Source organism: Haliotis asinina, chromosome 2, assembly GCF_037392515.1.
Source record: "Haliotis asinina isolate JCU_RB_2024 chromosome 2, JCU_Hal_asi_v2, whole genome shotgun sequence".
In the NCBI taxonomy this organism is placed as follows: domain Eukaryota; kingdom Metazoa; phylum Mollusca; class Gastropoda; order Lepetellida; family Haliotidae; genus Haliotis; species Haliotis asinina.
Genome location: NC_090281.1, coordinates 29190557 through 29216759, shown reverse-complemented (window position 1 = coordinate 29216759; position 26203 = coordinate 29190557). Strand labels below are relative to the sequence as shown.

The following is a 26203-nucleotide window of genomic DNA, read 5'->3' as shown; positions in this document are numbered from 1 at the left end:
TGATTACTATTACTTAGAAGACGAGAACAGGATACGACCAACGGGCGATAACAGACACCATTGTCGTAACATTCAGGATGTGTGTATGCACACTTCATTTTCACCCTTTTTCATTATTTTGTTAAATGACCATGACAACTCTGGTGAAAATGAAGTGTGTACACTTTCTTCTTTTCTCAAATGGGTGGTATTTATCATATTTACTGGGTAGTCAAGGATGGGTCCGACAATGCTATCTGTCCATGAACCACAGGGATCACTCTATGAATAGCCCTATTACATAACAATATAGACCTGTGTGGGGTTGTTCTCTATTCGATTACATTCTTAAAGCAACACTTCATGGTCTGTTGACCACAGATAACGCAATGATAAACGAGCGTCACCCATATGATCTGACACTGGACTCTTCTATTTTAGAAAGACGAAAAAGAGACATATAGAGGTATAAAATGATTTTAGTTATTGGTATTAAAAGACATTTAATGTCTTAATGGGAAGAAATATCAGGAAGACGATTTCCCCAGAATGATTGGATATGTACATTTAATGAAAAGGGATGTACGTAAAGTGTAAATTTGAAATATTTCCAAGACAAGACTACTCAGAATATTTTAACAACTAATACTTATTTACACAAGATTGGGATTAATGAGTCACCATTATGCACATTTTGTAAACAGATACGAGAGGACCCGTGAAGGTCCCGGGGTAGAATAGGCCTTCAGCAACCCATGCTTGCCATAAAAGGCGACTCAGCTTGTCGTAAGAGGCGACTAACGGGATCGATTGGTCAGAATCGCTGACTTGGTTGACACATGTCATCGGTTCCCAATTGCGCAGACCGATGCTCATGTTGTTGATCACTGGATTGTCTGGTCCAGACTCATTTATTTACAGACCGCCACCGTATAGCTGGAATATTGCTGAGTGCGGCGTAAAACTAAACTCACTCACTCAGGTACGAGAGTCTGTATGTAATCTACTGTTTGAGTGCAGTTTTGTAAAGGGAGTGCGGGCCGAATTGTCCTCATGGATATTAGGGGAGGGCAAATAGAATTAACATTAGAAGATATATCATTTGGTTTTAAGGGGGGAAAATAGCAACCCTCTGAACAGTATGTGCCCTAATAGTAAAGAAGTATATTTACACTATGAGCAGAAAATAAGTTAAACTAAACTTTCACTAGATCAAAAGGAGGATAAAAAAAATACTACAAATCGTGTAATTTTATCGCCTTTGCACACGGCGACCAAGCTAACACGTATCTCTTGGAAATTAAAAAAAAAACTTGAAAAATGTTGCTTATATTTTGACATGTTAACAGCAATAAAAGAAGAATGTTCATTCGCCAATGCATTTCATCAAAACAATAATGGAATTTATATTGGAAATACTTATCTTCCTACTCCACTAAATATTCTTATATTTAGTCAGTCAATCAAGATCACTAGTGCCCTGGTCAGACGATTTCATTAAAAGAGTAGGTGTGCATTTTTTCATCTTTATTTGTTTTTGTTGGCGATTGGAGACGTAGGCGAATAGAAATGTAGGCGATTCGGCGGTGTGGACAGATATGTGGTCAGCATTCGTAAGTACTCGTGTCATTCCGGCAAGCCTTGTAGGTCACGGAAAGTGACGATCGAGTAGTTACGAATGATGTGGTCCATTGAATTTGTCAGTTACGTGCACTGTATATTCAGTCCAACACTCTGTTGTTGTTTGTTTGTTTGTTTGTTTGTTTTTAAAACCTCATTCGACATGATAAAAAGAGTCAGCCATGTCAGCGAACCTGACGATCTTACGACTGACATGTGCACGCGTTCCAGACTTTTGAAGGTATATATATATGTCCATAGCCTGCGCCTCAGTATCTACTGGCTGCTGATAGGCAAACAATTTCAATATAAAAGAGCTTATGAGTGAATGGTTTTAGTTTTACCAATATTCCATCAATATCACGGACAGCAGAAATGGACTTCACACACTATATTCATATGGAGGATCAAACCCGGGTCTTCAGCGTGACGAGCGAACGCCTTAACTATTAGGTTACCCCCATCGCCCGTGAGCTCACAGATAGGTCATACCTAAAATATACATATCTGTATTATATCTCGCTGTATTAAGGAACGTGGCTTTTTGTGTGTCGAAAATTAACATGAAGAAATTAAAAGTACTGGCATATGGCAAAATGTGTTCATTTTGTTCAATACAAATGTATAAGCATGTCATTGTACAAAGAGAAATAATTAAACCAAAAACAACGATTTGACATATGTACTTCTTCACATTTTGCTTCTTGGTATCAATATTTAGCAGTATGAAGGTGGACTAAATTATAACTGACTTGACCTTTTGACATTTGACGTATTCTTTTCCAAATGAAAATATTTGAATCCGTTAGTGAATCTATTTTCGTAAACATTTCCTACGAATTTCTACTTTTCAATATAGAAAATCGTTAGCCACGAATCCGTATTTACAAATGTGTCATTTTGGCCCCTTCATTTTTAAGAATGAAAGATTTTCTTATGATACTAGAAATATATTTATTGTATGAAGAATATACGTAGATCTAGATAATCCATATCAGATGCATTTATCTATAAAAGAATAAGCAGGAGAATATACGAAACAGTGACGTCGTCTGCTATAAGACAAAATGGCGGTATGTACCACACGTGCGGTGTCCTCATGCGCAAAACAGCTGTTCACCAGGTTATGTAATTCTTCCAGAAGGTCGAATCAAATGTTTTTGACCGAACAATGTTGTAAACAATCAAGATCTTTTGGTCAGTTACCAACACAAGCGAGATTTTCCTCAGATCGGGAGCGTAAATCGAGGTGAGTTGTGACCTTGTCAAAGAATGATGCCCGGTCGTCGTATGCAATGAAGTGATGCAATGCGTCATCACTGTCTGATTCTGAAGGGAGGCTGATTTGTCTATGTTTCTTTTATGTTTAATTAAATGTAACTAATTTCACAGTCATTGATAACTTTAAACTCAAGTTCTAACTTCCGAAGAAAAGCAGATGTATCAGCATACATATTATTTCATAGCGTGGAAGCCATTCTCAGGATCCGATGAGGATCGATCAAGTTGGGATAACTTAAAATCGCCCTTGTAAGTTAATTTTAAACATTAAAGAATCACTTAAGATTAGTAACCCCATACTTTGTGATACAGGCCAACTGAATCTGTGATCACACCCATGTTTGTTGACCCGTGGAAAGGGATAGGCCTTTTCGATAAAGGTTTCGGAGCCAGGTACATTTACTTGACCATACTGACAGTATGAACCATTGTAGACACTTATCTTCATATGTAAATTAATCAAAATAGCCTTGGTAAATATAGATACTAATAACACATCCATAGTTTTATGTCAAACTCAAGTGATCTCAGTTCATTTATAAATCAAAGGCTAGGATTAGTTAAATCAGGGAGCCTGTATAGAGGGGGTGAAGAAACTCCTTGAAAAGCCGCTTTCAACAGCTGATTAGTGTTGTAACAACTGAAATCCTACATGTAGAAGACAGGTTAACTATTTTGTCACTTCAGTTTAAGTCAAATAATGGGTATTAGTGTCCGTATTAGGACAGCAGATTTGTAGTAAAGTTTGAAGTCCGTATCTTATAGCTCACTGGTTTCTATTCCCGATTCAGCATGAAGATAGATTAAATTGTGCCAATAAAAACTTCTTTCACACATTTGTTTAATTTTTAGAAGGAAAACATACCTTTAGTTGAAAGGTATTTGCAAGTAATAGTGACAGTTTTGACTAAAGAAATTGTTAGGGAGTAATTGAGGTGTGTGAAAAATATGACATTTCACCGATCTGCCATTGAAATGCTACACACAATTGTTTGAGTGTTTCTAGTTATTTCTTCAAGTAACCTTTGTTTGAAAGTGTTGATGAATAGCTTTCCATCACCAACCTGTTGTGATAACCAAGTTCCATGCAAAACCCGCTGAAAAGAGCAGAGATCTGACCTCCGAAATCCAGTTATGTCTTCCATTATCATCTAGAGATTTCTGAAGAAGATAACTCTGCTCTGGGTATCTAATATTTTTTAACCCCTCCCTGTACATCCAGGAAGCAACCTGAAAATTAATGTGAAATCAATGAATGCATGTGAGAGGAACTAGATAATCCTTACTCATGGAGATTCATGTTAAAACATTTTTGACAGACTCAAATGTAGGACAACCCATACCCACTTGTACCCAAACAGCTCAATCACTCATATTAAAAAAAAAGTGAATTAAAACATACATGACTTGAAGTGAATGTTTGAAATGTCAAATGAATAAATGTTTGATATGTTTATGTTGGAAATGTGTAACATGATTAATGAATGAATGTTGGAAAAATAACCATGCTAAGAATAAAATATTTTTAAAGTAATGAGTGGGGAAAGTGATGAATGAATTGGAAACATATACTTTTATTGTTTAACTCATGTTAATGCAGTCTGGCTTTAGGCAAATTATTTCATAATGGTATGTGCTCAGCTAGTAGTATGGCTATGTTATACCATTTAAGCCTTGGAAAACTACTTTGACAAAGCTGGTTGATTCTAAATGTGAATGAAATGTGAATAAAAGAACATTTCATTCACACCATTAGCAGATGAGATGGTTGAGATTGTGTGAAAGTGCTTCCCATAAGCTTAGATTCAAATGTTTATTCAATTACATAAAGAGAGAAATGATGATTTTGACTGAATCAATTGTGCAAACCTTAGCTGTCATTCTGAATGTCCATGTTAACAATTTCAAATTTCATTATCTGGCAAGACAGTCTGCTAAGTTAGGTAAAGGACTCTGGACCCACAATGGGATATCCATAATCTTTATTTGTCTGTATCAAAAACTGAGAACTGATTTCAATGAGATTGGGTTGATTTACAAATTATGCCTATTATGGTCTAAGCTGGGTGAAAAGACATGTCAAAGTATCTTCGTCTTTTCTTTGAAAAGATCTCAATGTTAGTCATTTTGACATTCCAGGTTTTCTGCTGGCTTCGCTGTTGGAACAGTTGCGTTCTCCAGGGGCCTGCTCATGTTGCTTGGCTTGGGAAAGAAAGAGGAAGAAGATCCAGTGATAAGTTTGTTCCGAGAAGCACGACTGGCACAGCATGAGAAAAACTTTGACAAAGCAGAATATTATTTTCATGAAGCACTTAAAGTTGCAGCAGAAAATCACCGAAAAACCGACATGACAACTCGAGATTACCTCTACGCCAAAACAAACATCTTTGACAGTCTTGCCGATATGGCTTTATCCAGGGGCCAGTTCGACAAGGCAGAGAAATTATACAAAGAGACAATGAAATGTTGCTTTGAGGTTGGCGTCGATAAAGATGATAACTCAGTGATTGAAATCTCCATCAAACTTGCAAGTATCTATGCCATGCAACACAGGGATGCTGAGGCACGGACAGGGTTTGAGTTCTGTATAAAAACACAGGAACAGAAAGTGAATGAGTTAGACGACACAGACAAGGACACGGTGGCACTACTGGGTCTTGCTTTGGAGAGTTACGGAAGGTACCTCATGTACCAGAAACAACTCGACAAGGCACTGCCTTTGATTGAAAGGGCTGTGACCGTTGCGACTTCAGCTCTAGGGGAGGAACACCCACAGACCCTTGTTTTACACAATGATCTGGCTACACTGAATATTCTCCGTAAAAATTACGGGCCAGCTGAGAAAACATTGAAATACGCCATAGAGGTTGGAGAGAGGGTTGAGTCGAGTGAGGTGCCAGCGTTGTACTGTAACCTTGGAGCTCTGTATATGCGTAAGTCAGAACTTGAAGCAGCCAAGAAAGCCTGCAGCCATGCTTTACAACTGGCTAAGAAAATGAAAGACACTACATCGGCACATCAAGCACAGAAATGCCTGGATAAAATTCACAAGGTTACTAGACGAAGTAAAAGCAGTTAATGACATGCTCTTTAGACTTCTTGTTTATCATGTTTATGATTTAATTTATTTGATATTGTTAACTTAAGTTGTATTTTGCCATTGATGTGTATGCTTTGAAGAGAGACCAAGGTATGTATATATGTCAGTTGTAACTTGATGAGAATTGTCCATTGTCATTAGTGGTACTCTCAGCTATCATATTCATCTAGGAACCTGTCCATAATTCATTAGTTGTGCATTATTACCAAGCCATTATGTGGTGCATGTTATTTATTTATTTTACTGAGTCAGCATAGTTTCTGTGGATCAGATTCTTGATAGGCATTCTAAATGAAAAAAAAGTAAAGGTATTCTCGGATCTTTTATTCCTGATGAAACATCCCTGTAACAATGTGAAAAACATAATGTAACAAAAATACTAACATATCTAGTGTGTCATGATATAGAGTTTGTGAATGGATGTTTTGTAATGTGGCCTTCAATTCAGGATTAAGTCCTTTTACGTTTCATAAAAATTTAAAATCTAACCATATCCGGTCAGGAATTCAATTTGTTATACATATTGACAATAATCAAGGATTTGTTTGTGTGTTTTACTTTGAATTTGTCTGTTGTTGATATGTAAAATCGAATATTTAGATGATAATCATGATATATAGGAGTTAACTTATGCCCTTTTCCCCAAGGCCCCTTGCAATGCATACCGTAGTGTTACCAGTGAAGATATGAACTAGAGTTAGTCTTCAGTAACCTATGCTTGATGTAAGAGGCAACTAACAGGATCTGTTGGTCTGGCATGGTAACAGGGTTGAAACATGTCAGGATATCCCCAGTTTGTAGATTAATGCCCACACTGTTTATCACTGGATTGTCTGGTCCAGACACGATTATTTACACACCACCGCTATATAGCTGGAATATAGCTGGGTGAAGCGTAAATCTCACCCACGACTTAATATCAAGCATAAATGTTCATAAATGATATTTTTGTTTGTTGCCCTACATCCGTGAAACACAATATATGCCTCGTGTACCCACTGCAGCTCTACTGGATACAGTACCACATTGCTATATTGTCACGCCGTTATGAATCACCTTGATAGTCATACACAGGTGTGGATGATTTAATTTGGGTCTGACATTCAGTTTATCAGCATGGACCAATTCACATTTCAGTATCTCATTGTTATGGGTTTTTTATTAAAATTAAAGGTTTGGAATAATGACAGTGCAATATGTCATATTTGTTATTTTGACTGTTTAATGTTTTGAGACTTTTTTTTGTCCTCTTTCCCGAACCCATTGTTAGTCATGTATTGAAGTCGGATAGGGCAGATTTATGCAATAAGCCTTAAGCAGTTGCATTTATCAGTTATCTTTTTGACCCTTGTCTTATCTAGATAGTTATGATAAAGATCATGATCATCATTTCATGTGCCATGTGTACAAAGATAGACTCCTTTCAAGTTTCATGCTTACTCATTTCAATTAGATAGGATTGTCAGGCTCGTGACTTGTTGGACTGCTTGTCAGTTTGCTCATAAGTTCTGGCTAGGCCTTAAGATGGAGGGGCTGCTGATGAGTTCAGGCTAGGACTGCCACCCTTCAGTTCTGATTCAGATTAGAAAATGAAATCAGATATTTTGATTTTGATTTTCGATATCCACTATAAACTAATTTGATTCAATACTGGAATACCTATTTAGATAATTTCCTCACATTGGAAATTAATTGTGACTCCACCTTGTACAGTTTTTTACATGCTGAAATAAGGGGAAACATAATTGGTAGATGCCAAGCTAGTTATCCTATAAGAATTGTTGCTAGGAGACATCACCAAATTGACAATGGATTTCATGCTGAAAAAGATGACTCAGAGGAAATGAAATCTGATGCCTTTACTTGTACAAGTTGAGTCAGAAATGATCAAATGAAGGGTCCAGTATCTCAAATCAAATGGTTTATTGGGTGAATGTGGCAGCCCTAGTTCTGACCCACTCCAGAGTAGACTATTAAAGCTGTGATGTAGCTGGATCTATTCGTGAAACATCAGTGTAGTACACATATCTTTAACTGTGCCTCCCAGGTCACTTGCTGATTGTGTTGTGATAACCATGATGACCCATGTTGCCAAATGTCCCAAATAGTGGCTTGTAATATCATTACGGTAGTTGTTATGTGTTGTGAATTTAGCAAACATATTCACTGTCATGATCATATACTTACTGTCATTGTCCACACAGCATCGTGCTATAAGAAAATGTTGCTAGTAATTGTGATAAACAATGTTTACTAATTCATCAAGTTAACATGGTTAATGAGAATGGATTTATTGTTGACATCTTCTTCGTGTATCTTCATTGATCATAGTTATAATTAGGATGCACGTCTTCCAAAAGGTATGGGGTACTTAATTGGTGAATGATATATATAGAGTTGTGTCTTTTGTTTAGTAAGTATCAGCTGATTATTATTCTAGGTTTGAGAGCACCCAACTCACATCCTCAAAGTGTCCACAGTATCTTGTACTCACTGAGCAAGGCAGGGGGAAGGGTGATCCGGCAGGGGTTGAAATGTTTTTCAAACCTCCACTGGACACAGGTCCAGAAAACTTTCAAACTCCACTTGACCAAATATTAGATTCACTTGACCACACTGTAGAATTTAGTTACTGTCTCAAATAATCTTCATGAACAACTGAACAACTAACAGACGTCGGTAGCCATTGCATTTTTATTTCATTATCAAAATATATATTAAAACATTTCAGTAGTTTGGCACAGCTACCATGGTAATATAAGGTTTAATGTGGATATTTACTTAACCAACTCAAGAATTCCACTCCACCTGGGCATCGTGAAATCATACCTTACAACCCCTCTCCAGTTTTAATCCCATTTTGCCATTAGTGTTATTAACGGGTTAAAATATCATAATTGATGATTGGCCCATTACAACTGATCAGTCATCAAAAATAATAGGTTATCATCATTTATCAAATGGTACACGTTACTTTTGTTAATTCTCACAAGCAAATAAAGAAAAAAACATGGTTCCTTGTGTCATTTTGCAAATTGCTCGAAATGCATTTGAGAGATGACTAGTATGCTCGGAACATTAATTCAATCATGACATGAAACGAGTTAGTAGGGCTAATGAAATGTAAAAGTCGTTACACAGACAAAACCAACCTTGTGAATAATATTGTTGATGCAAACAAGTCTTTGAAATTTGTTTTTGTTGGATTATTATTATTAACAATAAGTTTGCTGGGTTAGTAACTGCGACCAATTGTTTATTGTTCCAATTAATCGGACCACAAATATTTGCCATGATATGTTTCCTGATTTGTCAACACCATGCCTGTGCTCTAGGGCTTCGTTAAAGTGGCAAAAATGTAAGATCTGCTTCACTTTGGGGTTTCTTCCGAAATCAAGCTGGCACGCTGGTGTACTGTTCAAAACAGTTGTAAACTTTCTTTTTGTACATCAGTTCTATAGTCATGTGAAATATTTGCAATATCTGATCTTATGTCTTGGTACCGGTGACCCATGAAAATCCAAGTTAGAATTGATCTTCAGTTACCCATGTTTGTCATAAGAAGCGGCTAACAGGATCAGTCGGTCAAGCTTGCTGACTTTTTAGACAAATGTCATTGTTTCTCAACTGCGCAGATCATTGCTCATGCTATTGACCAATGGATTGTCTGGTCAAGGGGCGATAATTTACAGATTGCCACCATGTAGCTGGAATATTGCTGAGTGAGGCATTTTACTAAAGTCACTCACTCAGGGATTGGCAAAGAGAACTTAGACAATTGGCCATTTTCAGGATTATTAGCCATTTTCTGAATTTAGAATGCGCCGCTGCCCTTGTATCAGTAGCAAACTTCCAAATTGTAATGGGCCATTTTTTGTTCTTATGTGCAAAATGACACATGGCCCCAACCTTTCTAAATCCCTGCTCACTCACTTGGTAGAGATGAGTTGTATATTGCTGATTACTAGATCAGTAAAGCCATGGGCTTTAAAGATCAGTTTTACATTATAGCATCTCAAAATGTATATCAATAAGAACTAGACCACACAAAGTATATTATATAATGTGAACAAATTCAATAGTTCATGTATTTATTCACAGCATGAAGCTTTCATGAAAGGCTTTCAGCCCATGTATTCTTCATTTGCACATGTGAATGGTATTTATGTTATGTGATTGAGTGATATACAGGTAACAGTGTGTAGGGTATGTTCTTTGTATCATATTTAGGGCATTTTTTGTGGTTCACCCATTGTTTGATATACCAATGTACCATTACTGCACTGCCTTTCGTGTATGAGGCAAGGCTATGCCATTCCATAAGTTGACTTGAAAAATGTCATATTGATGGACTCAGTGTTTGCCCTGACGCAGAAAACCTGCGTATTTGACGCCAAATTATCTCAAATTCACAGTGAATATAAAGACATCATTGTTGATGCAATGCCCTGTGTTCAGATAATCTAATCTTGTAATATTCTGTTGTTTAAAACTACATAGTTTATTGTTTGCCAGTTAACTGCGCAGTACTGATTAAATACTGACCTGCCTCACCGTGGTTTTTATCGTTATTCAAACAATCACTGTTGATGCCTTGATGAATGTAATTGTGAATGAATAGATCAGCATGGTATCTTGATGTTAATGCTTTCGGAACTATTTATCAAAAAGTGATAAATAGCAAAGAAAGAAAACTCTGCTTTATTATCATTGCAAAATTTAGTACCTACATTTTGAACAGAATTGAACTCCAAATTTATTTGTAGTTTGAAACCATTAGTGGAAATTATCTAGTAGTCCATGGACAAGTAAATTACCATTATTTGATTGCCCGAAATGAAAACTGACTTGTCCTGAGTGTTGGGTGATGGGATTTCTGAACCCCTGATATTTTTAGGATATGTGGTATTATTATGGTATGAAATTGACCTAAATCATCATCAGTGTGATACTGATATGTAGTGGAACGAGCATTTCAGATAGGAGAGGTTTTCTAATATTTATTTCTTGATCACATAATATATGATTTCATCTTGCAATTCTACTGGCATGTGTGTGCTAGTCAGAAATGTTTGTAAACCTACCAAAGTCAAAACCTCAGGAAAAACATTGGTCATGGAAGCTATTCATCATCATCATCATCATCATCATCATCATCATAGACGATCATTAATTTTACACCTTGCATCTCCTTTGTGGAGTACTGAAGATTGCTGTATCATGATTTATCATCATTTCATGTATTCATATTGTTATTTATGAATTATTATAAGCATCAGTTTATTATGTTGAGTACAACATTATCATTACTAGGTTGTAAGCTACTTCATACATGTTTTATCAGTTTTGCAAATTCCTGCCTGCCTGACAGCCTGTGATGGTGTGTTTTTGGCAGGATGGTCAGTTTTAAGAAGTAGCACACTCATACCATATAATCCAAAGACTGAACCATATTTGAAAATGCTTGTTCTGACAATAATGATCTGATATCCAATGGTTATTTCCTCACATTTACCTTCCTGTTGCTTTTCTTAGTCCAGAAAGTTCTGGACCAGCAAGATTTTATCTGATCTGGTAACATAGGTTGGTTGCCAGACCAATTGTCTGGATGAAACTTTGGGAAATTTTTAACACTGTTTTTTCTCCTTTTTCAATCTTTTTCTCAACTTACAAGTCACTTTTGAAATAATCTAATGGTGACTCAGTTAATGCCTTCTGTATTTGGTGATCAGGGTCTCCTTTCATGAAGCAACCTTTACTATGGCCAACCTTAACTTCCATTCTTTAACATTGCACTGAAATTACTTTAATGACTTCCTATTACCATAGTGCTTTGTGAAAGAAGCCCCAGGAAGTAATTGAAAGGTATATAGTTACACACGATTGTCTTCATAATGAAGTGTATAGTTCCGTCTGTATTCAAATGTTCAGTCAGCTATTCAATACCTGGCTTGGTATCATTTTCAGTAGATATGTGTGTCATCACATGGACTTTTTATTAATCAACTAGATCAGAATACATTATTTTGTTGAAGGAAGTACTGATATTGTTATTGAGTATTTTGTACATATGGCATTGCACAGGAAATGTTACACCATCAGTGCGTGACCGGTGTTTGGTGTTTTCACCATGCTATAATGGCATTTTTGCTTCCACAATGATAATGCATTGCTTTTTTGCACTTTATATTTGAAAACTAGTCAGAGTTTGAGGTTACAGGGCTGGCTATTGATTACAGAGATCTATAATCTGTAACTGTATATCAGTTGATTATCGATAAATACCTGAGATTTAACTTTGAACAAAACTGCTTAAAAATCGGAAAGAAAGTAACATATGTCACATCACTGGTGATTGAAGATGCATTAATGTTTGAATTACTGACAAAACTATCTTGGACTTGATTTAGAAGCAGCCCACACATAAACGTGTTACCTGCATAAAGCTTTATTTGGATGTCATTGTAAAAACACAGTTTTCATATAATCATTGATAATTTTTCATACAATAATATTTTACATTATGAATCTTTAAGCCAGCCCAAGAAGTTGATGTTGGTCACCATGGACATAGTAAATCGAGACTTGGAATATATTCAGGGTAGAGTTTTAGCCAAAGGAAATGTAGTCAGAATCTTGGAGTCAGGACAGCCAGATGGTGACAGGAGGACACATCACATTCCAGACTGTGAGACAGTGAAATCATACTTGCTCTAATGGCCTTTTGGCTGCATGATCTTGGAATGTTTTCAACACTGTTCAGGTTTTCTTGGATGCACTTGGCGTGAATATCATTACTAAGGCCAGACCAATTTCATTACTTGTTTTATGGATTTTTGCCCTCTGAAAACCTAAAGGCAGGCGGGAGAAAAAAAAAAAATTAAAATTTCCAATCAAAGTAATGTTCCTTCTCAGTACACAAAGTATTTTACTTTTGGCAATTTATGAAGCGAATATGAGTCAAAAAACAACCTAAAAAGTATTTTCTTGTGAGTTTACATTTGTAACCAATAAAAACATCAGGATTTTATTTTTTGAGCAGGGAAAATTAATTTTTACTTTTTTTCTTATTGTTGAAAAAATGCAAATTGGTCTGGCCTAAAGGCTGGTTATGATCACTTTTAAGCAGTGTCATTTCTGATGATTTCTCAGCATTTTGACCCTCATGTCCTTCAATGTCTACAATATCAATGTGGTTTAGTAATAGTATAAAACTCTGATAAGTGCCTGAGAGTTTTAACTGTTATTGACAAATTTGATTTTACTTTTAACAAATTGAAAAATTGAAAGGATATTGGAAATAAATCATCTCACTCATTTGTCTTTGGATGACAAATGTATCAGTGTTTCAAATGTGTTCAAAGGAAATGCTAACTAGGTTTAGTTAGAGATATTTTTGATAATTGATAGTGGCGTCATGGTAACCAGTAATGTACAAATGGTCCTCCAAGTACTGTGATGCAATTTCATTGTAGCAGTATGTCCCATGAGACATTGGTTGATCTCACCCAGGTGTAATAACATGTGGAAACCGCTTTTGGAGGATAATAATAAATAATCAGTCCATAGACAGTTAGGTTTCATTTGAGACCGATGAATCGCTGGTAGAGCTGCCAGTTGTGCAAGTAGAAATTTCACCACACAGGTTTGTTCATTAGAGACAATGATTACCTGGCAGTTGTACCAGCAGTTGGTGCCCCCAAGTGAAAAATCATGAAAAGTGACAACGAAAATTAATAATGATCATTTGTTAAACAGCTTTTTTATTTGGTGTTCAAAAGTATTAGACAGAACTGGTATGTCGATTTCTTGTGTTGCATTAGTTAGATTTTGTGTTAGAGAGCAATTCATCTGCCTCAAAATGAAATCATACTATACTTGAAGTGTCCATATGCAACATATCAACAGTGTGATCATTTTTCTTTTGTTATTCTATAAATTTTTTATGTATCATTTGAAAACCATGTATTTGGGGAGCCATCCATGGATGTAAATGGCTATGGAGAGCCTAGTTGTTTGTGAACAAACAAAATCTTGGCGATAATAAAGTAAACCATAGTAATGATAATAAAGTCATTTATAGAGCTATGAACTTCACACTGCACATGCATTATCATAGCAAATACAACATAGTGGACATAATTACCCTGGATAACTCAAACTGCCACAAACTTTTAGGTGCAAGAAGGGTCCTTCCAGGTACCCATTAACCAAGCACACATTTTCTGGCAGGTGAACAGGTTCATAGCTTGTACAAAGTGAAGTGTGAAGCCAACATTACTCAAGATGCCTGGATTCCGTGGAAGTCTGGTATACAACACACTTCATTTTTGTGTGTAACTTCTGGAGAGAAAGTACAAAGAGAGTTAGGAACCACTCCATCCAAGAACCCCCATTGTACTTTCTACTCAGAGCCAGTATATGTTAAATGATGGAACTACATTCCTGGAGTGTATGAATACATTTCTGTAGTGTGTAACATCTGTGAGTGTTTGTCTGGTCAGAAAATAATGCAATATTATATGCGTGTTTGAGCTGACTATATGCAATTGTTTCAGGCTCAATAAAAACAGGTTAAACTTTAAGTTTTTGTTTGTTTTTTAACTCTGCGCTCAGTAATATTACACCTCTATGGTGGTGGTCTGTAAATAATCAGGTCTGGATCGGACAATCCAGTGATGAACAGCATGTGGTTTCAGAAAATTATGGTTCAAATTAAAGTAACACTGCTTGTCACAAGAACCAACCAATGGCATCAGGGTTGCTATATTGGTTGATCCTAGGTCATTGTGACATGACAATGTGAGTGAGTGAGTTTAAATTTTACATTGCATTGCAATATTACAGCCATATAATGATGAAGTTGACAATGTGGGATGAGATAACATTCAGCATATTTGAGCATTATCAGAACATGAAATTTTTCACCTTCAAATACATATATTCCACTTCAAAAGACATTCTTCAAACAAACAAAAAGAAATGCATTTATATATGTTTATTCACCAGTTCATACAATACACATAGTGACATAGTAACGATCTGAGCACCATGAATCCACACTCTCTACAGTGACATTGTCATCCAATACAGACAGTCAGTCCTTAATGCCTTGTGTCGATGTGTTACAGTATGAAGCCCTGTTAGTTCATAACTAGTGACACATGCACATGACTGGAAAAATGCTAACAAAACCATGTCTAACAGAAAATAAGAAATCTGCTTTAACAACAAGTCTTGACGTTAACATGAATTCACTCATACAATAGTTTTTCACATGCAGTGATTTAATAATAGATACAGAAATTCGATGTAAGCATACTTCATCTGAAAGATCAAGAGAAACAAAACTGAGAAACGTATAAGAGTAACACTATTTATCAGGGTATTATATTTGCCCAAGGTCTTTCATTTTAACTGCCCTGAAAAGCCTTCAAATGGTTTGACCCCAAATAATGTCTGATGTCAATATTTACAGGCTCATAGTACAATGAGCGAGAGTGGGGAGTTAACTTTTACCCTGTTTTCAGTAATATTCCAGCAGACATCACTATCAGTGACCAGAAAAGAGCTTCACATCTAGTATCCATGTTAGGGAAACGAACACAGGCTTCAGCATGAGGAGAGAACACTGTAATGAATAGGCTACCTCAATGCCACAGGGTACAATGAGCTGTAGTGAAGTTAGACCTTGTTGAGAAAAATAGCACTGTTGGCATCATCTACCTGGTTTAAATCACAGACCAACTGGTCATACACGTTGGTACCGCTGCTAATAACACAGAAATAAACAGTTCAACAAAGGTTGTGCTATTCCAAGATTTTGTTTGAACACAAGTAACAGGTGGACCGACTCAAAGCAACGAACTGCCATTTTCCTTTCATTCCATCTTTCAATTCTTAACACTCACATCACATTTACACAACGACTAAACTCAAACACTTAACTGTAGCATAGTCAATTTAAAAGCTTCATCCCACCACCACTGTGAAGATATACTGGTTTATATACTTGTCATTGACACTCATAAACTGCAATACTAATACTTTCACAAAATGTGGATCCATGCCATGAAATCTGGAACTAGAGTTTCTGGCTAAAACCAGTGTATGAAATAAGCCAAAACCCTAGCCAGACACCATGGCTGGTAACATTTTGAAGTTACTGGATTTAATCAGAGCAAACAATTCAAAGAAAATATTCTTCACTCAATTTTTAGTTATTGTTTAGTCGCTGTTATAGTGATAATATATGCCAAGGCAGTGATTCAATCTTACAATTTCATAGATCAATATTCAGACAGTAATTGTCAAGTCTAAATAGTGCTCAATTTGAAAAACAGACTTTAACATACAGTGAATTTACTCAGATGTGTGAACATGTAATCTCACTTTTACAAGACCATCAGGCTAGTGAGCTGTAAATTTAGACTGCCCATCAGTCAGAAATCTAGCCTCTCTTGGGCGGTCGGACAGGCCTTATTTCATAAGCTGCTGAATCCCAATTAACCTTTGCTAAAAAACAGTGAAAAATGTAAACATCAAAATGATATCTGACTGGTGTACATTTTAAAAATTGTGTTTCAAAGACATGTACGAAAATGAAAAATGCATTGCTTTGTTACTGGAACTAAAAGTGATTTTCTATTTCATCATCACAGGTGCAGACTTCTTGTTTAATTGACTTCTTCAAAGAATGAATGAGTGAGCTAGGTTTTATGTTGGTTCTAGCAATATTCCAGCTATCGCCACCAAAAATGGGTTTTAAACATTGTACCCATATGGAGATTCAAACTGAGCCTTTGACATGACAAGTAAACGCCTTAACCACTATGCTACTCCACCACCACTTCTAAAATTCTTATTTAGTTGGAACATTTTCTGACAGAAAGGTGCCCCTCATGCAATGTGTAACGAACAGAACACAACTAGCATGCATGAGTGTTTGTTTACCCTCATCTTATGGAAATAACAGATCATTAAATCCTATTTTCTTGGCACATATTTCATAGCAGTTGAATGCCTAACCAAACAAATTGTCTTTGATTGTTTTCAGAGCTGCAAAAGAATACTGCAAATAATTTTCAAGTACCACCCTAACCTGAATTCAGAGACGGTTTTGTATAGTTTGCCAGCATTATTTGTATCAACGACATCTTATAGACAACACAGCGTAATTACACTCACATCAGCAAAATATATGACGATACCTCACCAACAAAAAAAATCTACATGTCAACAATGTTTCAAATGTTCATGATAAACAAATTTTAGTAGGGCTGGCTTCTGCTCAGATCATAGAACTTAATAATCGTTTACATAATATCAGCTGATAACTAATTACCCTTGGAGAAGTAACTTCAAAAAAGTCAAACAAAAATCAACATACTTCATGTCAATGGTCCCTCCTGTTTCCTAACAACAGCTTAGGAGAGATTATTATCAATGATACCATTTCACAGATATATCCACTATTATTCCTGCCATTGACAAGATTTCAAATTATTGATCTTTTCAACCAGCCCTACATTGTTGCTGTAGCAGCATTAGGCAAGAAAAAGACAAACTGTGAATGTGAAAAAGCTGTGTTTTTCATGCTCAATCACCGGAAAAAATGCTTTAAGTGACATAGTGTAAATATTTACATATTGACAGAATCAGTGAGTACGGACAAGCAGACAACTCATGGATCATAACCAGAGAGAATCTGGAATTTGAACCTTGGTCATGAGATCCTGACTTGAGTGGGAGAGACAACTCTGAGCACCAAATTGTTGCAACATTGTTGCTGGTGGTACAAATACGTTGACAATCACATGTTATCCTTCACTGTGACTGAATCATTAGTCTATCACCACCCTACTTAGTCTCTACTTACAAGTTTTGCCACTGAAATGAAACATGGACATTTTTACAAGCACTCACTACATATCCAGAGTTAAAAATCAAATGAATCGTTTTGCCTTAAGTCTCTACATGCAACTTTGTTTATGTCTCCAATAAGCTAAGAATACAGACAGCCATGTTTAAATGTTTAGCTTAAAAACAAGTTATTCTTTAACTTTAAAAAATGTGATGAGTATTTAGAAGAGTCATGACAAATTAAGTAACACCTGCCTTCGTAATAATGGCGCTGTGATCACTAGCAATACCAGTGAGTGAGAGAGTATGGTTTTACACTGCTTTTTTGTTGTTGTTGTTTGGGGTTTAATGCCACTCTAGCCAACGTACCAGCTATATGTTGGCGGTCTGTAAATAGTTGACCTGACAATCTAGCTTCAATCTATACGGTTGGGAAACAATGAGGTTCGTCAGCTAAGTCAGTAAGTCTGACTACCCGATCTGCTAGTCACCTCTTAACAAGCATGGAGACCAATTCTAACCTGGATCTCTACAGGTTTAGTTTTAAGTAAAATATCTCTTATCAGTTCAAAAATAACACTAATTAAATATTTAATATGGGCAAATCATCATTTGATTGAGCAGCTCTGCTCAAAAGCATGTATTTAAATTTTCTTGATATCAACATTAATGCCACAGCATTAATATCAACATGATTCCACATACTTCTTGTCAAACTGTGTTCAACGTGTCCAAGCACAATTTAGCAGTAATTACTTTTGAACAGTACTGTAACGAGCATTTCAACTATGCATGATATGATATTAAGACAATGACGAGAAAATGAGTTTAATTCAATAGTTGCATCAAAATACAAACATAAATCAAACTGAAACACAAGAACAATACTAAGGAGAACATTAATACTTAAAACTAGTATTGCAACAAGCAAGACAAACAAAGATCATGGACAAAATACCACCTCTTGACCTCTGCTTTTTACTATTGGTTGTTCACCTTAACGGAGTGAGCTGGGTTTTACAAAGTTAATTCTATATTTGAGTTGTTGAATAATAGACATGAATGACAGTGAACACCCCACTGACATCATCTTCAGTTTCAGTAAGTGAGTATGGTTTTATGCCGCCTTTAGCAATATTCCAACAATATCATGGTAGGGGACTCCAAAAATTTGCAGTATTTGAGCCTTGAAGACAGTAATTCTAAAACTCTTTATTATTCTGCAAGAATGTCTCTTTTTTGGGCCAGGACAAATCGGCCCATTACTACAACACTTTTAACATACCTTACTAAAAATCACAAAATATCAGACTTCATATTATTTAACAAAAAAGTTGGAATGATATCTGAACTGACATACACTGAAAAAACAATAAAAATATCAACCAAAAAATGATAAACCCACAGTTACCATAACTTTTGAAAAATTATAAGTTACTACTTAAAACATTCTGAACTTACTTATTAAAAATATATTTTGAAAATATCAAAGCGGAAACCATGGTAACAGATCCATCCAATCCATCATCAACAGCTTTAGTTGTTAGCAGTAAGTAACAATCATTGGCTAAAGACACCTGTCCATCACTCAAACTGACCAATCAAAACCATCATATATACTCCTACAAGCAGGGCACCAATCTCTTTGATTGACTGGCTGAGCTTACAGTCTACAAGCAGTTCAGGTATAACAGACACAGTGGCGATGTAGATGAAGCCGCCTGCAGTGAAGGGGAGGATCCAGGCAGTAGCAACATCGCCAATACCCTCGGCAAATAAGCTGCAAAGAGTTCCTAGCATGGCGCCTATGGCTGTAGAGAACTGAAGCATCATGGCCTGCAACAGAGAGTTATGCAAGATATGTACACAGAACACATTAGTCACCATCTGTCAGCTTTCATTCATTTTACGCAGAGCTGCCACAATTCACCCAAACCACGAATCAATTTGATTTTCGATACTGGACCCTTGATTCGAATCTCAAACATTTTTGATTCAATTCTTCATACAAGTAAAAGCGTTAACTCTCAGAGTCGAATCACTTAGCGTATATTGCATCATCAGTTTGGCGATGTCTACTAGCAACAATTCTCAATGCATTGGATAATTAACCCAGCGTTGATCAATAATGTTTTGCCTAATATCCGTGCTCGAAACTGCACAGGTTGAAGTAAACATTACATTTTGGGTGTCAATAATTCAAATGGGTGTTCAAATATCAAATCCAAATAGTGATAATATTATCGAAAATAGAAACTAAGGTGTCAGATTTGATTTTTCATGAATCAAACCGAATCATTGCAGCCCTATTTTAAGTTTCATTTGGTGTTTAATGCCACACTCAGCAATATTCCTGCTGTATGGTGGTGGTTTGTAAATAAATCTGTAACAGACAATGCACTGATCAACAGTATAAGCATCAGTCTACTGGGAAACTATGACATGCATCCATCCAGTCATTGAGCTGGACCATCCAATGTCGTTAGACACCTCTTACGACCAGCATGAGTTACTGAGGATCTCTTCTAACCATCTTTACTGGTTTAGTTTTAAGTAAAATATCTCCTGCTTATCAGTACCAAAACAATGAACTGACAATTTGTCCTGTGTCTATGTCATAAACAGAGCCTTGAGTGAGTGAGTAGTTTTACCCCGCACTCAGCAATTTTCCAGCTACATAAAGGCAGTTTGTAAATAATTAAGTCTGGACCAGACAATCCTGTGATCAACAACATGAGCATCGATTTGCACAATTGGGAACCAATGACAACCTGATCACGTTTGTCGCCTCTTATGGCAGGCATGGGTTGCTGAAGGCCTATTCTACTCCGGACCTTCACGTGTCAGAGTATTGGTTGCGTAATTCCTTGACTGTAAATACATATGACAGTAGACACGTAGTTCTAACCTGAAGTGCAAATGTCTTCACTGAAATTGGAGAATTGATAACATGTTACAGCTCCTTACTAGTGTTTGACATAATTTTAATACTAGTAACTCCCATCTTTCCAGTCTGGGTAGCAATTCATAAATTTGATCAGTCTCAGACTGAGTGAGTTTTAAGCAATATTCCAGTAATCTCACAGAGGAGGATAAGCCAGTCTCACAAGGTGCAGACACATGTACATCTGTACATGCTAGAGTAGTTAATCCTAAGATTTTTGTTAGAATCACTTCAACATAACATACACACAAACACCGAAACTATTCAATATTTCTCTGTGACAGATTCATATCCATGTTTGATTCACCAATGTCAGTATGGCTCAAAGACAATTTTAAATAGGTCCAGAATGTACTGTAGGTGTAAATATCACCAATCCCGATAGAGTGAGTGACTTATCAAGCGAGTAAGTGAGTATGGTTTTACAAAACTTTTAGTTTTGGCAACATCCCAGTAATATCACAACAGGGGACACCAGAAATGGGCTTCAGATACAGCACCCATGTCAGGAATCGAACCCATATCTTCTATGCTTTAACCACCATGCTACCCAACCACCCCACATCCATGGACAGGACTGGTAGGCAGTCTTGCAGACACTTGGCCCAGATGAAAGTGCTGAAATGTTGGTCAAAGGGAGAATACTCATCTCAGTCTCCTAACCAAACTTCTCACAGCACACATAGGAACTGTTGCAATTACCTTCTGTTTTGTGCATCCTGACTGGACAAGGATGGCGAAATCACCGATTTCGTGAGGTATTTCATGTAGGAATATGGTGATGGTGGTGACAATACCGACATTCTGGCTGATTAAGAAGGAAGCCCCTATAGCAAGACCATCAGTGAAGTTGTGGGCGAAGTCTGCAGCCAGATTCAGGTAGCCAGCAACCTTGATGTCGCCTTGTTCAGTGTCTACAATAAAATATGAAAAATCAAGGTTGGCATAGATCAATGGTAATAGTATTGAAATGCAGGCAATGTCAGATTCCAACTATGTGACAGCATTTTGTATCTGGACTTGACACCTGTGACTGGTATTATATTTAATTGTTGTTTAATTGTTGTGCCACAATCAGCAATATTCCTGGCATAAATTATCGAATCTGGACAAGGCAGTTCAGTGATCAAAAGCCTGAACACAAGTGAGACTGGTATTAAGAACACCATAACCGATAGGGTATACTGCAACAGCAAACAGTGTCTTTAGGCCAAACCACCTGTGACAGTGTCTAGACGTGGTGACTCAAGTGTCGAAACTGTACATTTATAATTATGTCATCGGGTCTCTTTGGATTCTTATGGACAACAAATCAATTATTTGATTTCAAGTAACTTGGCTAGTGACCTTCTGACCAGTAGACTATTGTTTCATTAAAACTAATGCATAGCTTGATGGTTATACTGAGACAAAATCATTATGATTATTATACCTTTCTTAGCAGTTTCCTTCTTTTCAACTTTCTTTGCTGCTTTCTTATCTTCCTTCTCCCCCTTCTTATCTTCCTTTTTCTCTCCTTTACTCTTCTGTTCTGACTTGCTGTCATCCTCGTCATCACTCGTCTTTGCCTTTTTCTTCTCCACTGGCTTAGAAGGGGGTGGGGCATGGGAGTGACTGTGGCCATGACCATCTCCTTTGACATATCGTACAAATTTTTCAACGACAAGGAAGGCGATTATGCCAGCCAATACCCACAAACCTACAGACATGTTATGTCCACCATGTTCGTGTGAGTGTCCGTGATCATGTGAGTGTCCATGGTCATCACCGCCATGTGAGTGAGGTGACACTGCATGTGGAATGAGATGAAGGAACGCATCTCCCAGGAGACCACCCGAGGCGAAACTTAACAATATCTTTAACAGTGACTCATGTTCTGAGGTGTTGTCGAGGGGAATTACAAGCAATATGAAAACCGGTGATACGCTAATGAATGCTGTGGCACCAATAGCTTTTACCCACAGTAGCCAGTCTGTTTCTTTCGCTTTAGGCGCTTTTGGTCTGGCGTCTTCCCATTTCTTGTATTCTTCGGTGTGATCTTCATGATGTCCACCACCGTGCGAGTGCCCATGACCTCCGTGGGCGTGGCCGTGTCCTCCGTGAGAGTGACCGTGTCCCCCATGATCATGGGCGTGTCCATGTCCACCATGGTCATGAGCGTGACCGTGTCCCCCATGTGTGTGTCCATGAGCACCGTGGTCATCTTCCTGGGCTTCGTTTGCCTGCCTGCTGTATTTAAAAGACGCCGGTTCGTCGTGGCTGTGTCCGTGGTCGTGTCCGTGGTCATGAGCGTGACCATGACCATGTGCATTAATGATATTAGTTAAAACAAACCCAGAAATTAACACTGAAATCAGTAACAGCCGGTATCGTGATTTCGCACTGGGAGCAGCCATCTTGAACCTGACACGAGTTTGTGTACGTGGCGATAGGTGGCGCTGTGACCGATGTCAACAAATACACGTGGCTTTCCCTCAGGGCACCTGCAGTATATGACGAGGAAATCCCCATGCTCTTGAATCATACCAGCGTATCATGAATTTTGTCGGTTTTCAATAACATTTTAACAAAATCAAGCAAAGTGTAAAACAAAACAGTTTATGCACGTTGCGATTTGAAATAACAAATCTATATAAGGTCACGCGCGTTCTGTAACCGAAAAATAGAAATCAACACTTCATTCACTGAACTGCCCATGGAGAAAACGGGTAAAATGGTTGTCTGGTTTATTTATAGACGACAAAACTGTAATCAAGACCCTTAAACTAGACAAAGTGAACGGGCCGATTTTGAACGGGGAATGTGCCGATATCCGGCGATTTTACGAGCGCTTCATGTGTTTACGCCCAATGCCATTTCACAATCCACTAACCAGAATGTTGCTGTTGGATAATTATGTAGCTGATAATATATGTTTGCATGAGTGAGGTTATCAGTATTCCTGCTATATGGTAGCGGTTTGTAAATAATCGAGTCTGAGCATCGACTTTCGAGAATATGACGTCTATTTAACCCAGCCAGCGATACGATGATATGTGTCAACCCAGTCAGCGATACGATGATATGTGTCAACCCAGTCAGCGATACGATGATATGTGTCAACCCAGTCAGCAATACGATGATATGTGTCAACCTAGTCAGCGATACGATGATATGTGTCAACCCAGTCAGCGATACGATGAGATGTGTCAACCCAGTCAGCGATACGATGATATGTGTCAACCCAGTCAGCGATACGATGATATGTGTCAACCCAGTCAGCGATACGATGAGATGTGTCAACCCAGACAGCAGGCCTGAACAAACGATCTCGTTAGTCGCCGTTTACGACAAGCATAGGTTACTGAAGACCAATTTCTAATTTATAAGAGCAATCAAACATTTCGGTGTTGTCTGTCTCGGATTTTCAGGTCGACCAATAACGTCAGGCACAAACGACACCGCCCATTTGAAGGGCTCGTAATATCTCCTCGACCACTCATGTCCAGCAAGCACACCACCGGTGTCCGTCAATAACAATGCATCAGATCCAACACATGGAGACATTATTGTTATGTTTCAAAGGTAAATTTCAAACTCTTTCACAGGTTCGAAATGCATATGCTCCTCCTCACAGCATGACAGTCAGTAAGGGAATATCGGTACTGATTGAGCTGAGCCTTCTCTTTTTCATGGTTTGTTGAGTAGTATGTGTATGTGTTATGTTGGTTGACGTCAGTAAGGGTGTGTGTTACTGTCTGAGCTAAATCCTCTCGAGCGTTCTTAACTTTTGTTGAGTAGGATATGAATGTGTTCTGTTGATGTACGTCAGTGAGGTAAGATGGTACAATTTGTGTTCTGAGGTTTTGTCCTGATTGGAACTGCTACTAATAGACCAGAAGACCCGTTTTTTGAACACCTGGTGTCAACACTAATTTCCAGTGATACTTCCATATAATGTTCATGATCCTTTTGGCGTGACAGCTCGTAGACATTTTCTTTCGGCAACCACACTGGCGTTGACGTTCAGTTGAACGTCAATATCCTCTGTAGGCTTTGTTCTAAGACGTTTTTCTGACTAGATATACTGAGGTGTTTTACGAACTTCATAATATGATGGCATCGTTAGTATTACACATCAACTATGGTCATTCATGAATAATTTGATATTTACGGGTGTAAACACACAGGTGAACGTTTGCTTGCTTCTGTCTGCTTCAAAGTCAGTCATTAAGTAGACGAAGTCGGGTGTGTCGAATTCCGGACAAGCCGAACTAGAATCGATACAGTAGGTTTTATTGAGTATATTGCTGTAGGCAGAAATCAAGCAGCATTTACAAAATAATAAAACAACCCGAAACACATGCCGCATGCATATAGTATATCATAAAAGAATGAATGAGTGAGTTGGGTTTGTCGCCGATTTGAACAGTTTTTCACTAATATTATGAGGCGAAAACTCGATCTTGTGGGAGTGTCACGGGGTTGTTCTCTACTCGACTACGTCTCTAATCAACTTAGCAACCTTATTAAACCATATGATTCTAATGCTACACTGTCAGAACAACTATAGTTGTTGGTGATTTACTTTCTTATTTTTAAGTCTTGCTTTTAAATGGAATTTAGTGTCTCATAGACCGTGTTGGCCGGATGTTGTACTTTATTTTATGCCAGTACCATATGATGCGTTTTACGATGTACAACTTGTGACACTTTAATAAACAAACAAGCAATAAACAATCTCTGTTCGCCTACATTCTTTAACAACACTTCATGGTCTGTTGACCACAGATTACTCAATGATATACGAGCGTCACCCCTATGATCTGAAACTTGACTGAATTTGAAAGAAGAAAAAGAGGCATAAAGAGGTATGAAATGACTTTAGTTATTGATATTAAAATATATTTACTGTCTTAATGGGAAGAAATATTACGATTACCCCCAAATGATTTGGATGTATACATTTAATGCCCAATAGAGGTACACTGAGTGTAAATTTGAAATATTTCCAATGCAGGATTACTTAGAATACTTTAACAGCTAATACTTATTTACACAAGATTGGAATAAATGAATCACCATTATGTACATTTTGTAAACAGGCACGAGAGTCTGTATGGCATCTACTGTTTGAGAGTAGTTTTGTAAAATGAGTATGAGCCGAATATTTTGACATGTTAGGCCATTAAGAAAAGTAATCACTACTAAACGACGAATGCTCATTCGCCAATGCTTTACATCTTAAAAAAATATTGGAATTCATATTGGATATACTTATCTTCCTACTCAACTAAAAATTCTTGTGAAAACAGTCAATCAAAATCACATATATAGCTCTGGTCCGGCGGTTTCATTAAAAAAGTAGGGGTGCATTTGTACATCCTAATTAGCCAGCTTTATTTTTTATTTTATTTTATTATTTTTTTTTTGGCGAT

The 26203-nt window shown here is 37.2% G+C and overlaps 3 protein-coding genes across 3 annotated transcripts in view; 1 reads left to right on the top strand and 2 right to left on the bottom strand.

Moving 5' to 3' along the window:
* The first annotated feature begins 2662 nt into the window (after positions 1-2662).
* Positions 2663-6282, top strand: LOC137272433 (tetratricopeptide repeat protein 19, mitochondrial-like). Its single transcript, XM_067804813.1, has 2 exons — positions 2663-2848; positions 5020-6282. The coding sequence occupies exons 1-2, from the start codon at positions 2667-2669 to the stop codon at positions 5957-5959; spliced, it is 1122 nt and encodes a 373-aa protein (XP_067660914.1). The 5' UTR covers positions 2663-2666; the 3' UTR covers positions 5960-6282.
* Positions 6283-7813: 1531 nt separating this feature from the next.
* The window catches only part of LOC137273555 (tubulin beta chain-like), an 80203-nt gene continuing 61813 nt past the window's right edge, over positions 7814-26203 (bottom strand). The window contains exon 5 of the mRNA XM_067806295.1: positions 7814-7830. The gene's annotated coding sequence lies outside the window, so the exon portion shown is untranslated. The remainder of the gene's footprint in view (positions 7831-26203) is intronic.
* Positions 14964-23217, bottom strand: LOC137273546 (zinc transporter Slc39a7-like). The gene is made up of 3 exons (XM_067806283.1): positions 22219-23217; positions 21489-21700; positions 14964-19678 (listed from the first exon to the last, which is right to left on the bottom strand). The coding sequence occupies exons 1-3, from the start codon at positions 23180-23182 to the stop codon at positions 19427-19429; spliced, it is 1428 nt and encodes a 475-aa protein (XP_067662384.1). The 5' UTR covers positions 23183-23217; the 3' UTR covers positions 14964-19426.

Bases quoted from the DNA above. Each gene is read 5' to 3' on its own strand.
- LOC137272433 (XM_067804813.1), top strand. From the start codon at position 2,667: ATGGCGGTATGTACCACACGTGCGGTGTCCTCATGCGCAAAACAGCTG. The intron at 2,849-5,019 runs GTGAGTTGTGAC...TTGACATTCCAG, and splicing joins GATCGGGAGCGTAAATCGAG to GTTTTCTGCTGGCTTCGCTG.
- LOC137273546 (XM_067806283.1), bottom strand. From the start codon at position 23,182: ATGGCTGCTCCCAGTGCGAAATCACGATACCGGCTGTTACTGATTTCA. The intron at 21,701-22,218 runs GTATAATAATCA...ATTTTATTGTAG, and splicing joins GAAGGAAACTGCTAAGAAAG to ACACTGAACAAGGCGACATC. The intron at 19,679-21,488 runs GTAATTGCAACA...TCTCTGTTGCAG, and splicing joins CAGGATGCACAAAACAGAAG to GCCATGATGCTTCAGTTCTC.